Source organism: Lampetra planeri, chromosome 33 (genome assembly GCF_965212315.1).
Source record: "Lampetra planeri chromosome 33, kcLamPlan1.2.h2, whole genome shotgun sequence".
Classification (NCBI taxonomy): Eukaryota; Metazoa; Chordata; class Hyperoartia; order Petromyzontiformes; family Petromyzontidae; genus Lampetra; species Lampetra planeri.
Window position 1 is genome coordinate 524,613 of NC_136139.1, and position 14,691 is coordinate 539,303.

At 52.8% G+C, this 14,691-nt stretch overlaps 1 protein-coding gene across 7 annotated transcripts in view; it reads left to right on the forward strand.

Annotated features, from left to right (window-relative positions):
* Window positions 1-11,703, forward strand: part of LOC144729569 (tripartite motif-containing protein 14-like) — a 17,318-nt gene extending 5,615 nt beyond the window's left edge. For 5 of the 7 annotated variants that reach the window (XM_078609914.1, XM_078609913.1, XM_078609911.1 and 2 more), the window contains exons 2-8: window positions 959-1,596; window positions 3,535-3,630; window positions 4,606-4,845; window positions 5,378-5,546; window positions 6,274-6,312; window positions 6,454-6,618; window positions 9,534-11,703. In XM_078609914.1, the coding sequence (XP_078466040.1) occupies window positions 970-1,596; window positions 3,535-3,630; window positions 4,606-4,845; window positions 5,378-5,546; window positions 6,274-6,312; window positions 6,454-6,618; window positions 9,534-10,069 (1,872 nt within the window). In that variant the 5' untranslated portion in view covers window positions 959-969 and the 3' untranslated portion in view covers window positions 10,070-11,703. The other 2 variants (XM_078609909.1, XM_078609916.1) reach the window with 2 other exon arrangements.
* The last annotated feature ends 2,988 nt before the right edge of the window (window positions 11,704-14,691 follow it).

Sequence of the window (14,691 nt, forward strand, 5' to 3'; positions counted from 1 at the left end):
AATGTTCTCTGCCTGTTCTGCTTGGGTTCGCTCCGGGCCGTGTCATCCGGTTTCCTCCTACAGTACAAGAAAACCCCACACTGTAAACAGCATTGGCTAAACAAACACTGCTGAAAGATTACCTAGAAATCACTCGATTGCCATTAAACATGGCAACATCATCTCCGCCCGTGCTGCGAAAAACTTGACAGGACCCTCCTGGGGAGGGGTCTTGAGACTCGGCGAGACTTGCCTGGGTAAACAAGCGAAGTGATAAATAACCACGATAGCTGTGGTTTAACTGGACCATTTTTCACGAAATAAAAATGTTAAAAGGAACAGAAGACGTCTCCGCTCTCAGCCCGCGGTGCGTGTCTTTGTTCATGGGGAGCGGTGGCGTAGCAGTCGGCGTACCGCGACAGGGACCCGGCCACCCGAGTTCGATTCCCGTCCACGATTATCTGAGCTGGTCCTGGGCCTTCCCTAGATCGACACAGCCTCAAACGACTACCTGGTGCGTTGCGCTGGCCACCCACCCCTTCGTGGGCCGTGCCGGCCTTCATAGGTGCTCGCTAACAGCACTTGCCCCAACAGTCTGTTAAAGCTATACGGGGGATCTTTGTCTTTGTCCACGACGTCTCGCGGGCCGCCGTCGTGCCCGAGCTACACACGCGGCCACTCGCCCTCGGCTTCGTTCCTCCGTGTCTCCAGACACCGTCACTGTACGGTGCTCGAGGTGCATAGACGAGCGATGTGTGAACCGGTTGTGATTACCGCTTCCACCACCCACTCAACTTCAGCCAACTCACGCTGACCAGCGTGGTGAAGTATGGTTACACAACCCCCATGACCAACAGTGTTTGGTGGATGAGACCTCCATCAACCCACTGCTTTTGTCTCGCTTCTGAATCTGATGCCCGATGCTTAATCGAGCATCGCACATTGGCCGAGTTTCACTCGGGAGTGTCTCTGTTGACAGGCGTGACGAGAATGGAGCACTCTCCAGAACGTGGCTCGCCTTGTTCCATCTGCGAAAACGTCTCCACGAACGCGATCCGATTGGACTGCAACCACAACTTCTGCTCCCAATGCACCAAAGGCATTTGCACTACCGACGCGGCCGGCGCGGGCAGCAGCAGCAGCAGCAGCTCGTGCCCTCTGTGCCAGGGCGAAGCGAGGGCCCCCCGGCGCGTCGCCCCAGAGGAGGGGGTCGTCCCCGAGGAGGGGGTCGCCGCTGTCGCCACCGCCGGCGCGGACGATCGCCCGGGCGGCTCGGGCCACGACGCCACGGGGTGCCCTGCGCCGGACGCCGGCTCCCTCCCGTCCTGCGACTTCTGCCTCGTGAGTAAGCTGCCGGCCGCCAAGACGTGCCTCACGTGCCTGGCCTCGTACTGCGAGATGCACGTGCGTCCCCACTTGCGCAGCCCGCCGTTCCGGGGACACAACCTGACGGAGCCCGTGCGCGACATCAGCGCCATCCGCTGCCCCGAGCACGGCAAGGCGCTGGAGCTCTTCTGCCGAGACGACGGCGTCTCGGTGTGCGGCCTGTGCCCTCTCCTGGGGCGGCACAAGCAGCACCGCGTCGTCACGGTCGAGCAGGAGCTGCTCGACAAGAAGGTGAGAGGTTCCAGGACGCGGTCGGCATAAGCCTTCACTTCCAGCGCCTTCAGCAGAGCGGCCGACGAGTTTGGGAGGTGCCGTTGCACCTGGCCGGTGCGCTACAAGGTCTGGGCTTGGGTTTTCTTGTCCTTCCCCACACCTCCAATTAGCACGGTTGGCTACGCTCGCTGTGAAAGAGGTTCAACGTACACACGGACATGCCTGTCCTGAGTTGGCCCAGGATCGTCCTCGTTTTGAGGTGGCTCTTCTGGGACATCTGTTTCATCCTTCCTGGACCTTAAAAGTCCAAAGGTTTTTATTTAATTTAAAAAAACAGTTGCTGAGCAGAGGCCCAAATATCGAGTGAGATGTTTCATAATACAATATTAATGTAGAACTCCCCTCTTCTGCTATTTAGAGATATTACAGTATTCTCACCATGATGTGCCCCAGATATGTTTACACATCAGAGGTGGAAAATCTAGCCCAGGTGCGGGGCTACGAAGAGGGGGATAATGGACAGAGGGTTTTCCCCAAATAATTTCTTATAACAGGGCCCACGACAACCTCGCCACGCCACTGAGTGCACTGATGGCTACACCCACCCTGCTCAAGGTCCTCTTCTATGGCTTTAAACCATTGGGGACCCTGGGGAGTTGATGACAGCTCTCGAGTCTGTATGGGGCCCTCAGAGGTTGTGTGTGTTAGCTATGAACATGGCCTTCTGAGTCTGATTCCCGGCCATGGCACCTCCGATTAGCACGGTTGTCTACGTATGGTGCGAAAGAAGTTCAACATACATACATTGGTGGCAAGTGATATTTAAATGTATTCTGGGCTTCAGTTCTGCACCAACCTGTACCAACCTGCATTTAGCAGTGTGCTTAAGTGTGGCCAAACAAGCACACAGATTAGCGATAGCTTGATTCAGCAGCAGTTTGACAAAAGGAAGAAATCTAAATTGATTTATCCAGGAATTCCTCACTCTCTTTTTCATCGAATGTCATCATCACTTGCAAGGGAGGTCAACACGGAGCTCGCAAATCCACTTGCTCGACTTTCATCTCTGCCCAGTGTATTACACACATTTCTCTGTGACCCATCAACCCTTGCCTCCAGAGCGCTCGATCGCAGGTGTGCGCCACCACACCTGGCTCACATCTTCCCCGTCCTGTGCCGTGGCTCCAAGGTTTGTTTTGTCCTTCACCCCAAATCATGTCCCCGTGGAGCTCCCGTCGTCACGTCTCAGAGATCCCATCAAGCGGCCTCTGGTCCAAACAGTAGGGGACGGCAATACCTCAGAGATTTCGATGTAAAGCTTCTATCGTGACTGCAGGGATTCATCTTCTTGGTTCTTTCGGTAAAGTCACGTAGAAGGGAAATAATAAAATAATAAAAATTAAAGATAATAAAATACAATTCTCACGACGTTTCGGCCACAACGCAAGCAGCCGTCCTCAGGTGAAGAACAGGGCTGTCGGAAATACACCTGAGGACGGCTGCTTGTGTTGTGGCCGAAACGTCGTGAGAATTGTATTTTATGATGTTTTATTTTTATTATTTTATTATTTCCCATCTACGTGCCTTTACCGAAAGAACCAAGAAGAGAAATATCTCAGAGAGTCGTGTTCATTGCATGGCGGTCAAACCGATACTTTCAACTTCTTAGAACTTGACTTTAACGAAATAAAGTGCAGAACCAAATTAAATGTGTTACAAAAAACAACAACCGTGCAATCATTGAAGACCGGGCGGAGGCCATCTCCTCGTCACTACACTCGAGAATGTGGTTTTATTCACAGGAGGCTGCCGCTCTGATACTAGCCAGGACCTCGGCGGTGCCAAATCAGTGCTGTAACGTTTGAGCCGCCGGGCCAGCTATGAGGGCGCCGTAGTTAATTAACAAGTTGCTGCATTCAACACGTGACCGTTGCTGCGTTTGTGTCTCCATTCTAGCAATCGCTGCAAGCCAAATTGACGTTTCTGGATGAGACTTCCAACAGGAAAGAGGAGAGCATTGCTCAATTGAAGGAGATCACAACTGGAATTAACGTAAGAGTGCACCCCCTGTTACAGGAGTGTCGATTTCTGCTGTCGTATGTGCAAGATAAAACATAAATCACGTGTGCATATAGGCCTGTGGCCATGTTATGAAGTCTTTCCCCCAATTTAAATCGAGTTGCTTGTGACCTTTAGATGGTAACAGCAAATTACGCAACCTCGTTTCCTCTTGTTTAAGAGAAACCATAAGTCTCCCATTGTTGTGATTATGCTTTGGCTTAATTCTGGAAATTAGAGTGCATTCCGTAGAGCTATGTGTTTCCACATGCGCTAGCTATATACTGTACTTCCGTAGGGTTAGTATATTGCAAATATAACCAACAATATATATATTGCTGAATTCTATCACGTTTAAAACAAATGCGGTAACATGCTCAGCTGATTTTTCTTTATATATACAACTACGTTGTCCTCCCGAGTAAATTCTCGTTGTGTCATCGCCGTCGCGTCGTGAGACAAGGCGTCCACTTGGAGGTCTCGCACAGCGGAGAGTGAGAGCAGCGCTTCCCAACTGGTGCGCAGCGGTAGACCGGCGTGCCGCAGGAGGCGGGTGTGCTGCGGCAAAGTCACTGGTGTGCCGTAGTCCAGACGAAGTCTCCTCCGTGCCGTTCAGTGGTCGATCCGGCCCCCACTCCGGCACCTCCCACCCTCCCCTCTCTGTTGGTGGCGCGTGTGCTGTCCGGCAGCAGCAGCAGCAGACAGCCATCAGCCCCTACCCCCGGCCCTCTCTACTCCCCCGCCGTGGAATGAGCAGGGTTGAGAAGCGGAGCGTCAGGGGATTAGAAGCACGCCCTGAGCTTGGCCCTCAGAGCAGGCAGAGAACTCAGCCACCACACAGAGAGGCGCCCGAGTCGGAGATCCAACCCAGGAGCTTCTTGCTGTGAGCCGCGAGTATCAGCACGGCACCACTCTGCTGCCCTGAAACTATAATCGTGGTTGTGTGTGTGTGTGTGTCTTTATCTGTAGGTGTCGTGTGAAGGCTTCCACGGTAAGCTGTCAGTGCAGTTTCAAGGCCTGCAGAAGGTACTGGAGGACTATGAGAGATGCACCACGAAGGCTGTTGACATGGAGAAGCAAATAACCCAACTAAGAGTTGACAAGGAGCTCAAGAAACTGACGGCACAAAATGCAGAGATATCCGAACTAAGGAAGAAGATGTTGGATGCGCTGGCCAACATCAACATTTGGAATCTGGCCAGCATCGAGGTGCGTCAAAGTTAACAACTTGAACTTCACAGCAACTTTTACCTGTGTGGTCATGAATGTCCAACACTTTAGTAAAACAAACATGAACTAACCTTGTAAATAAAGACAAAACGAATTATTCAAATTCACCAAGTATAAATTTTAAAAAATCTATAAAATTAACAACCTCAATATGGAAGCTCAATTACCCCTTTGTTTCCCATGTCTGCTTGAGCTGAATGTAGTATCGACTTGAATAAAAAATAATGTTCAGCCATGTGACAATCCACTGCTGGATGAAGTCATTCCTTTGCCATGTCGTTTACGGGGTGATTGACCAACCATACTTGACCATGCCAGTCAGTGCGGATTCATGAAGGGGACGTTTCAGGGCCCGTACAGAAATCACATGCCACTGAGCGGAACCATGGCCAGAAATTGACCTCTGTTCACTGGGTTCATAATGTTCGTGGTTTTTGTTATTTGTATTATTAACATGGACAATGATGAGGAAAATAGAACCGAATGTGAAACGATTCGTGTCACCGTGCAGGACTTTGGCGACGCGATGCCCCCGGAAGCCGAGGATCTGGAGGTGCAGCGTTTCTCCCTGGAGAGTGTGAAGCTGCAGAAGATTCTGGAGGCGGTGGATCACTTGGAGGCGTTTTGTGGGCACCACGTCAGCCACCCCAGCCACGGACAGAGACACCCACCCAGCAGAGGTCTGTGGCAGTGCAGATGCTGAAATCGCTAGTTTTTTAAAATTAAATATGTTAAACGATTCCATTGAATTATTTACCTTGCCATTGTGATCAGGAAACGCAGATGTGAGAGTTTAGCCTTTATTTTCAAATAAATGTAAAATCCTTAAACGGGATGAAATTCACGGGGATTATTGGTCCCTTTGGTAATGAGGGCCAATCCAGAAGTTTGTTCTGACCGCTGTAACTCTGCTGAGATAAATTAAATTATAATACCATAAATAATTATTATTTAACATAAACGCCCAGTGCGCAGCTTATCTGGAGCCAGTGTTCAGGTGGCTGATGGCAAGGATTGCTAAATCATAGCCCCATGGACAACAGGATTTGCAGATGACGGATAAGAGGCACATTTGTAGTTCACGCACACATGGTTGGTGTTCCCAGGAAACCAGGAAATTTTTCACTCGCAGAATTGCCTGAGTGGCATTACTTAAAGAGGCTGGTTTTGAAAATACTTTACAAAGTATTTTTACTGCGACAGAAATTAACAGAGCAAAGCCGGAGTATGTGTGCGATCAGAGTATACTTAGTGTGATTTAAACCAGCTGCGATTCGAACCAGACTGAACATGGCTGAGTTAGCTTGGACACCTAACCCACACCCCAAGTTGAATATTATCTCCAGCAATGTTTGTGTGGCCAACCAGGAATTGCGTGACGTGAATGCTCTGCATTGTGTCGTGTAGAGCCGCAAGCAAGTTCGGCGCAGCAGGTGCCCCAGTTCGGTAAGCGCTACTACCCCTGCATCTCCTGCACCGTCACGAAGCGCACAGTGGACATTAAGAAGCCTTTTCATACGCACAGGCATTGAGCGGACGCAGCGGCGGGAAGGTGACACCTTACAACCGTCCATTGTTTCTTGACAGCTCAAGCGTCCTCGTGTAAACCGGCACGGACGACGAGGCCCGGCCATGGGGCGCGTCCGAGCAGGGTGGCGGTGGGGAGAGCTCATTCGACCGGCGACTGCGAGCCGCCCGCCGCCGCTGCCGCCGCCGCCGCCCCCACCACCAACCGCCAGAGATACCTGCAGTGTGAGAGACCCCATTGATGCCCCTGCCGCTCCCTCGTAGAGTTGCGGACGTGAATGGCGCAGGGCCCCATTGTGGGCAGCAGAGGGCAGTGCAAGAATAACAATCGTCGTTGTATAGTACTCGTCTCCTCTACTCCCAAACAAGCTCGATGCACCCCCCACGTCTTCCCCAATCGTGAAACGGCCCTGGGTCCCCTCCACCCCACCCCCAACCCTTTATCAATCTGCGCTCACCAACGTCGTGAAGTATGGTCAAAGTAGGCCTCGGCAAGGTAAGGTAACTTACCATTTTAACGGGGTAAAAAGGTAAAGGTAAAGGTGTCGACCATGCCAAAAGGCAGGGTAAAGGTAGCGCGAAGTATTACCTGATAAATACCCTGTTTACCGCTCGCTAATAGCTCCGTTGCGCAGTCCGTGGCCTCCATTTTAAATTGGAATCATTGATGTCGGACCAGATGGAGAAGGACCACGTTCTTGAGGTAGAGGACGAGGTCGAGGATGCCAGCAACGGCATTTCCGGGATCGCTGCGAACAGCAATCGAAAGAGGCAGCGGCATGCGTTCCCGTGGGAGCACACGCACGATTGGATGGAGGGTGATCCCCGTGTGCAGCACGCACTGCCACAAGTGGTTTTCCTCCCACACGAACGCGTCGGGGTGGAAAGCCCACCTCAAGAAGCACAACGTGCTCGCCCCAGGCAGCGAGGTCAGGACATCGGCATCGGCAAGCCGCCTAATGCGGCAAACGCTCAGATGGCCAGCAATCCCGGATCGCCTCCTGGTAAAGTTTGAGAACGCGGTGGTTGATTTTGTTGTCCGAGGTGCAATCTCTTTGCGAGCCGCCGGCAGCGACAAGTTCAAGACCTTGGTCCACACATTGACGCAGGGATACGAGGACCTGTCGACCCGCACCATCATTCGCAGGATTGTCGAGCATCACGCCATCATGTTGCCCATCGTCAGGCGGTCGAACTGCAACCTGAAGGGATTTCGGATGGTCACGGTGCACTGGATCGACACCAAATCTGGTGGGTCGAAATCCATGCTGCTGACGATCCTCGATGCGCAGTCCGGAAGGGGTGTCGGCAAGCGCATTGGCACCGCTCTGTTTGAGCACCTCCAAAGCCTCGGGCACAATGTCTCGACCAAGCTGCTCGCTGTCACCAGCGACAATGGCTCCGATGCGATCGGTGCTGTCAAGACGTTGTTCGCCCTGGTCAACGCGGGCGCCGGATATGAGCAGTTGCGGGATTGCCACCACATTCGCTGCGTGGATCATTCGGTCCAGATCGGCGTCGTCCAAGTTCTCAAACTGATCAAGTCGCCCAACGCCGAACTGCGCGAGGCGCTCGTCAATATCAGGCGCAGCAAGGTCGTCCGGCAGTCGTACCGCCACGAGGCCGAGATCGCCAAGCTCGCCAGCACGAATAGCGGAGCCGGGTGGGAGTTCACGTGCGTTCGCCAGTCGCTGTCATCGACGCTCTTCATCCAGTCCATGTGCTTGCGCTCGTGGACCGCGGCCGGCTGCCTGAGGGTCCCGTCTAACCAGGCCGGAGCAGCGCAGAATCTTATCGCCTATTGTTCGTCCGAGGACGACGGCAATGACGAACTTCATCAGGTTGTTGATGAGATCGTCATCGACCAAGACCACTGGGACGAGGAGGTTATGGAGGACGGTGTCGTCGACAGCCTCAACACCCGATTCGAGAGTATTCTATACGAATAAAGCGCTCTACCTCGCATTTACCGTTATAAACCTTTTTCATGTGTAGTACCCCGGTAATTACCCTGTAATCGGGTAATTTGTATGGGGTAAGGGTAGGCTCGTTGCTTTTTAACTTTTACCTTTTACCTTGCTAAAGGGTAACAGGTAAGGGTAGAGTGATTGTATTGTGGTAAGGTAAAAGGTCAAAGAACCGGCGCGACCCGCACAGCTTGGGGAGGGCCTCATCCCAGAGTGGATGTAAAGGAGGGCCGCGCGTGTTGCTGCTGCTGCTGCGTCGTAGCGTGTACCGAACAACGTGTCGTAGCGTGTACCGAACAGCGTGTCGTAGCGTGTACCGAACAGCGTGTCGTAGCACACCTGCGGGCTGCCCGACGCGCCGCCAGTTTGAGGTTTCGTGCATGAGCCGAGGCAGACGTCGCGGTGGCTGCGAGCCGCGCCGGAGTGAGTTGGCGGCGCCATCGCTGTCGTTGTTGAGTTACGGCATCACCACGGCGATGGCTGCCAGGCCGTGCCCGTCAGTCTGGTTCCTCACGTTGCGTACGAAGCCTCAACCTCGCGCCAGCGCAGGACACGCGGCCTCAGTGCGGAGCCGAACGATGCTCGAGCTGTTGGTCTCATCTTCCTTTATGCTTGTCACCCATCACATGTTTACGTTGGTATAGGACTGCATGTCAAAAAGCTATACAGTGACAGGCAAATATAGGCGTATACATATTGTATTATATGAGTCAGTCTGAAGCAGACGAGAAGGGGATGGTCTCAATCCTGGAATTGAACAGGGGCAGGAAGTCGAGAGCAGGGAATGGCTGAGGAAATAGAATTCCAGACGCCAGGATCAGCACAGGAAAAAGAGCAACCTCCCAATGAGCACAGTTGGTCTACGGTGCTAATATGCAGCTTCTGCTGCATTGCGTTTGTGATAACTGATTACGTTTTGGGGTGCGACACAATCTCCGTAGAGCAGTGTTGTTCATCGCAAAGCCCACGGGCCACTGGCGGCCCCTGGTAGCTTTTAGTGCGGCCCTCGACAATACACAAATGTGAGAACACCCTCGTTATTGTACTGTCAAACTCAATGCTTTCAAATGTGTGGTGGCCGTTACACCGATGATATGTTGTCGCCGAAGGTGGTGAAGAACACTGTTGTGATGTAATGACTATCGATATTCCACGCCCCCCCCCCTCCTGCAGTCATCACGGAGGTGAAGCTGAACCCGCGGACTGCCCACCCCAACCTGACGGTCACCCCCGACAACAAGATGGCGTCGTGCGGCCGCTTCCGCTGGTTCTGCGACCGCGGCGCCGAGCGCTTCGAGAGCGTCATGCAGGTGCTGTGCGCCCAGGGCTTCTTCTCGGGGCGCCACTACTGGGAGGTGGACGTGCGCGGCGCCGGCCGGGGCTGGTGGGTGGGGGCCGCGTACGGCTCCATGAGCCGCAAGGGCAGCGACGACGCCTGCAGCCTGGGCCGCAACAAGATGTCCTGGTGCCTCAAGCGCTTCGACGTGGAGTACTGGTGCTTCCACGACAACCAGAGGGTGCCCCTCGTCATCGACGAGGAGCCGCAGAGGGTCGGAGTCTTCCTGGACTTTGAAGAGGGGATTCTGTCCTTCCACATTGTTTTTCCTCAGATGATTCCCCTCTATTCTTTTAAAACCAAGTTCACAGATGTTGTCTATCCTGCCTTCAGGCTATGGGAGGGGTCCATTAAGCTTCCTGTGAGTCTCTAACAATCACCATTCTAATCATCAGCCGGGTTCCATCCACTGCCGGACGAAGGCCTTCCCAAGCCATCGCCACCTCTCACGGCCTTGCGATGCGACCGAGCTCCTGCGCGTGAGATGATCCCATCGCTCCGTCTCCGTGGTGGATGCTCTTCTGGGGCACGCTTCCTCCTTTGGTTGCCGCTCTGCCGTCAGTCTCGACCCACTCCTCTCAAGTCATCGTATCTGCAGCAGCACGACCATAGCGCTAATTGACCAGCGGTAGAACCGTGTTCTTGTTCATACAGATGACCCCTTTTCAGTGCCGCATTAGGGCAATGGCACTTCTTTCCCCTTTGTTTTCAATTTATACCAATGCCAAGCTGAAAGGGAAAAAGTATTGCTCAGGGGCCTGATCCCTGTGGCTCCCGTGTGACTCGCTCCTCGTGTGACTCGCTCCTCGTGTGACTCGCTCCCCGTGCGACTCGCTCCCCGTGTGACTCGCTCCCCGTGTGACTTGCCCGAGCGACGCTCCCAGAAGCGCGTTGGAGTCCGGTGCCGTCACTGCAGCCTACTGACTGTGGACCCCAGACTGCAGACACTGCTGCTGCCCTCCTGCACCTCCAGATGGTGTCCGGCTGCCAGGGCAGATCTTGGAGGTTCGATGCATGTCCCCTGTGCAGCAAGCTGCGGGATCTGGCGGAGGAGAGAATTCATTGGTAGCAAGGAGATGGAGGTGGCATCAATGGTCGTGGCCATGGTGGCATCTCTTGATGCTGGAACCACCGCTATTTTACGGTTGTGGGGGTCCGTGGGCCCCAGTTTAGAACCCCCGAGGTAGGGGTACCCTAAATGGGAGGAAGGGTGGAGGAGCCCTGACACGCGCCAGAAATGTCATCGGTTGATACGGTACTCTACTCATCCTCCTGAACAAGGGACTCCTCCATTAAAAGCGGATTGGTACGGGCACAAGGTTTCTTGAAAGACGAGCTGTTCAATAGCCCTTGATGGCATCTCAGTGCCTAAGAATGGACCGGTTACAAAACTGGGCGAGTTGAATGTTCATTTTGTGAGTTGAAGGTTGCGTGATATGCTAGCAGTAGTGTGAAGAGGTTTTAATCAAGCTTTGTCCCGAATTAAATGAACAGGATTAACTGGCTTGTCTGTTAACCAAAGGGTTAATGTTGCAAAACAAACACAAGCATCTGCTATGATTGATGTAAAATTCGTGCAATTTTAGCACCAAGCAATGCATGTAGTAATGCTGATGTGTCCATGTACTGGTTTTATTGGAAATATATATTTACGATGTGTCATCTATGAAAGATGCCTGAACTACTGTGACACTTTCAGTATGTACAGTATATATAAATATGCTGGCTTGTACAATATTTTGATAAGTAGATATCGTGAATGAGACCAGCGTATGGACAGAAATGGGTTACCATTGCTTCTTTGAGCTCGAAAACACGTTTGAGTTTAACGTGATTGAATAATTAGCAAATAACTGCGTAAATATTGACTACAGCACAGTGCGTACATCGTAGCAGAGTGTAGTAATGTTAGCAGTGAGTCTAGCTACGGTTTCGTCATATCAAAATAATTGCGTGCCTTGGTTTTGTTGCAAACATTTTTCAATTATATAAATGTGAAAATACTTACCCAGTGTAATCATCCATACTGCCTTCTCATGGAATAATTCGCAATCAGCTGATGTCCTAATCAATGGCCATTCAGAGCACAGAGACGATGGAATTTTACAATACTGCCATAGAATCAATGAAATTTGGGAGGATAGCAGCCTGTGAACAGTTTTATCGGATTACTCCCACGATTATGGGATTCAATCCCACGATCATGCGATCAATCCTATTATGTGATTTCAGCCCATGTTTTTCTATTACACGGGAAAACGTTTGTGATCAGGGACACAGTTTCAGGCTCAATCTCTCAAACCGCAAATTAGAACCCGTCACCAACACCTCAACATCCAAATTACATTTTATTCATCGGAGGCATGATTTCACATTTCAGCAGTTACAGCACTGGACAGCTCCATGTAATTACAGTGGCACATACTTGCACAAGGGCTGGAGAACACAGCAATTGTTCACACCTACACCACGCCGGCGGACATCAGTACGTTGACCGAGTGGGAGATGCACGCGTGCACAGGTGCCCGCATCTACATGGCACGCGTGCACGGGTGCCCGCAGCTACATGGCACGAGTCCCTGGCACGTGTGAAGACAGAAGGGTCAGAAACGTGAGGAGTCTGAAAAAACGCTTCGCTTGCAAAAACACTCAGAGTTTACTGCGCCATGTGTAGCGAACTCTGTTATGGCGAGTGCAGATATTGCCAAACCAGACATTGCTAGTTTATGTCATTGTGAACATCTGCTTCATAAGTGACTCGGGTAATTGAAAATGCGCAGTTCATATTGCAATAATAATTTTCTTAATCATGCCTGCCTGCGTTTACGAGATCGCCGTGCTCCATAAACGTGGAGCCTGGTAACTACTGTGTACGAGGAGCTTTATCTTAAAATAGGACTGGCCAACGACAGCTCTCACAAGCTGCAAATAACCAAAATGTTCTAACAACATTGTCCGTTTACTTGTAAAGAATGATAATGAATGACATATCTCTGTTGATTGACTTATACCAACATGTTGTGTTTTAGTCCACAGAGAGACTAAAACCTTCCCATCTCTTAAAGTAACAGTTATGACCCGAGTCCTCGCCATCCTTCACAAACGTTTCATATCATCGAACATGACCCACACGTATATCAGTTATCAACGTGAACTGGGCAGTAAATATCGAACGGGCCGCTTAATTGTTTGACTTGCGAAGCTGGACTGACATTGTGGTGGTGGTGGTGGAGATGAAACCGAGAAGCACTGCTCCAGTCCCAACGTGGTTGTGGTGACCACCAAGTGTGTGCCACGATACATGGATTGAGTATATGGCTTGATCACTGCCCCGGCAGCCCTGCCACACCGACAGAGCCATTATTGCACAAGACGACGACGGCTGCATGCAAGACCCGTGGAGTGGTGGGTCGCGTGGCTTGGCAACATCGACCTCTCGTCCCCGCCCCCACCCCCACGCGGTCACCGTCACGGCTCTCCCCCGGCGGTCCGAGCGAGCGTCGCCGCGCGGTTCGACACGGGCAGCGGTCGCTCGTTCCCTGCGCGTGTGGCGTTGGAGACCGCACGGAGGGCCCCGCTCCCACTCCGCACACAAGACCGTGGTTTCTCTTTCATGGCTGCAGCCGGACCATTGGAATGGGATAGAGGTTCTCATGGGATAGATTCCCACATCAGCCGAGATTTCACGATCGGCAGCAAGCAATGCAAATCCCACGTTCGCAATCTCAGGGAGCTGCACCGTGACGTCTTTGCAGTGGTTGCGGAAACTCGCTGCCTTTTAACAAACGACAACATTTACACAAAGCATGCAAACACAGGCACACTCACAGCGACAGCGGTCAGCACCAGCCACCAAGTCACCGATGGGCAGGACGCGACTCTACACCGACCCCTACACATGGAATGCTTCACAACCGATCACTACCCGCTACGGTGCTGTACAAAGACTGATTCGCGAAGGTGACGCAGTTCGTGGAGATAACGGATCAGGCGATCGCCACGTTGGGAACCTGTCGGGGTTGCTCCAGGCGTGCGTCTGTTTCTATAGCCCCCCTCCCCCATAGCCACACTCGTGCGCTTGTCTTTTTAACCAATTGCATAGCCGATGCATAATGTCGTGAGCCTTTGATTCTGCGCAGCGTGTCCAGGCACACAACGAGAGCGTTTCACGCTTTCCGGCATGTCCCGACCACGCGTAACGACCAGTTGCCGCGACCGCGAAGAACCAAGTCGCACCAGCGAGATCCACGCACGGCAATCGACGTCGGTGCGAGCTGGACTTGCTGCACGTGGAGAGTGACGTGGAGAGAGCCGTGGCGCTTCTCGTGCCAGCGACGGTTCCCACTCGAATCACGCGGCAGGGATTGATCATCATCATCATGGTCATCATCATTATTCACGTGCAGCGCCGCGCTCACCTGTACCAACACCGCACAACGTCGCGGGTCCGCCCCGCTGCGGTCTGAGGTATCGGCGGATATGTGAACATCTGTAGAGAACAACTGCGGTTGTGCCATGGGTGTGGGCGGTTAACTGGTCATGGCGGATACGCGGCGGCGGTGGAACAAGCGACGCGCTTGGCCACCGTCGCAGCGAGGGGTGGGCGTGGGGAGATCTTCAAACCGCACTCTGTTCCCCGATTCTGGAGTGGGGGGGAGCAGGAACCGACTGGCGCGGGGTCGAGGTCCCGAGGACTGCGCACGGAGAGCGCGCTACGAGTTGGTCGAGCGCGGCCACAGGGGGGGGCAACGTTGCTCCGCATTTGAGTCGACTGCCAATGTCTGGTTTTACTCTCACCCGCAGTCTCCGGCGAGCGCTGCGTTCAATCCACAGACGAACTGAACACCCCCCCCGTGGGTAGACGCCTGCGTCGCGCTCTTGTGAAGGGGGAAGTCAAAGAGCGCCACTGGCAGAAGAGACTGCGGCGAGCGCGGTCTGACAGACACCGCGCCCTGTGGCAACAGACATCAATCGGTGACTTGGCGCGGTACAGGG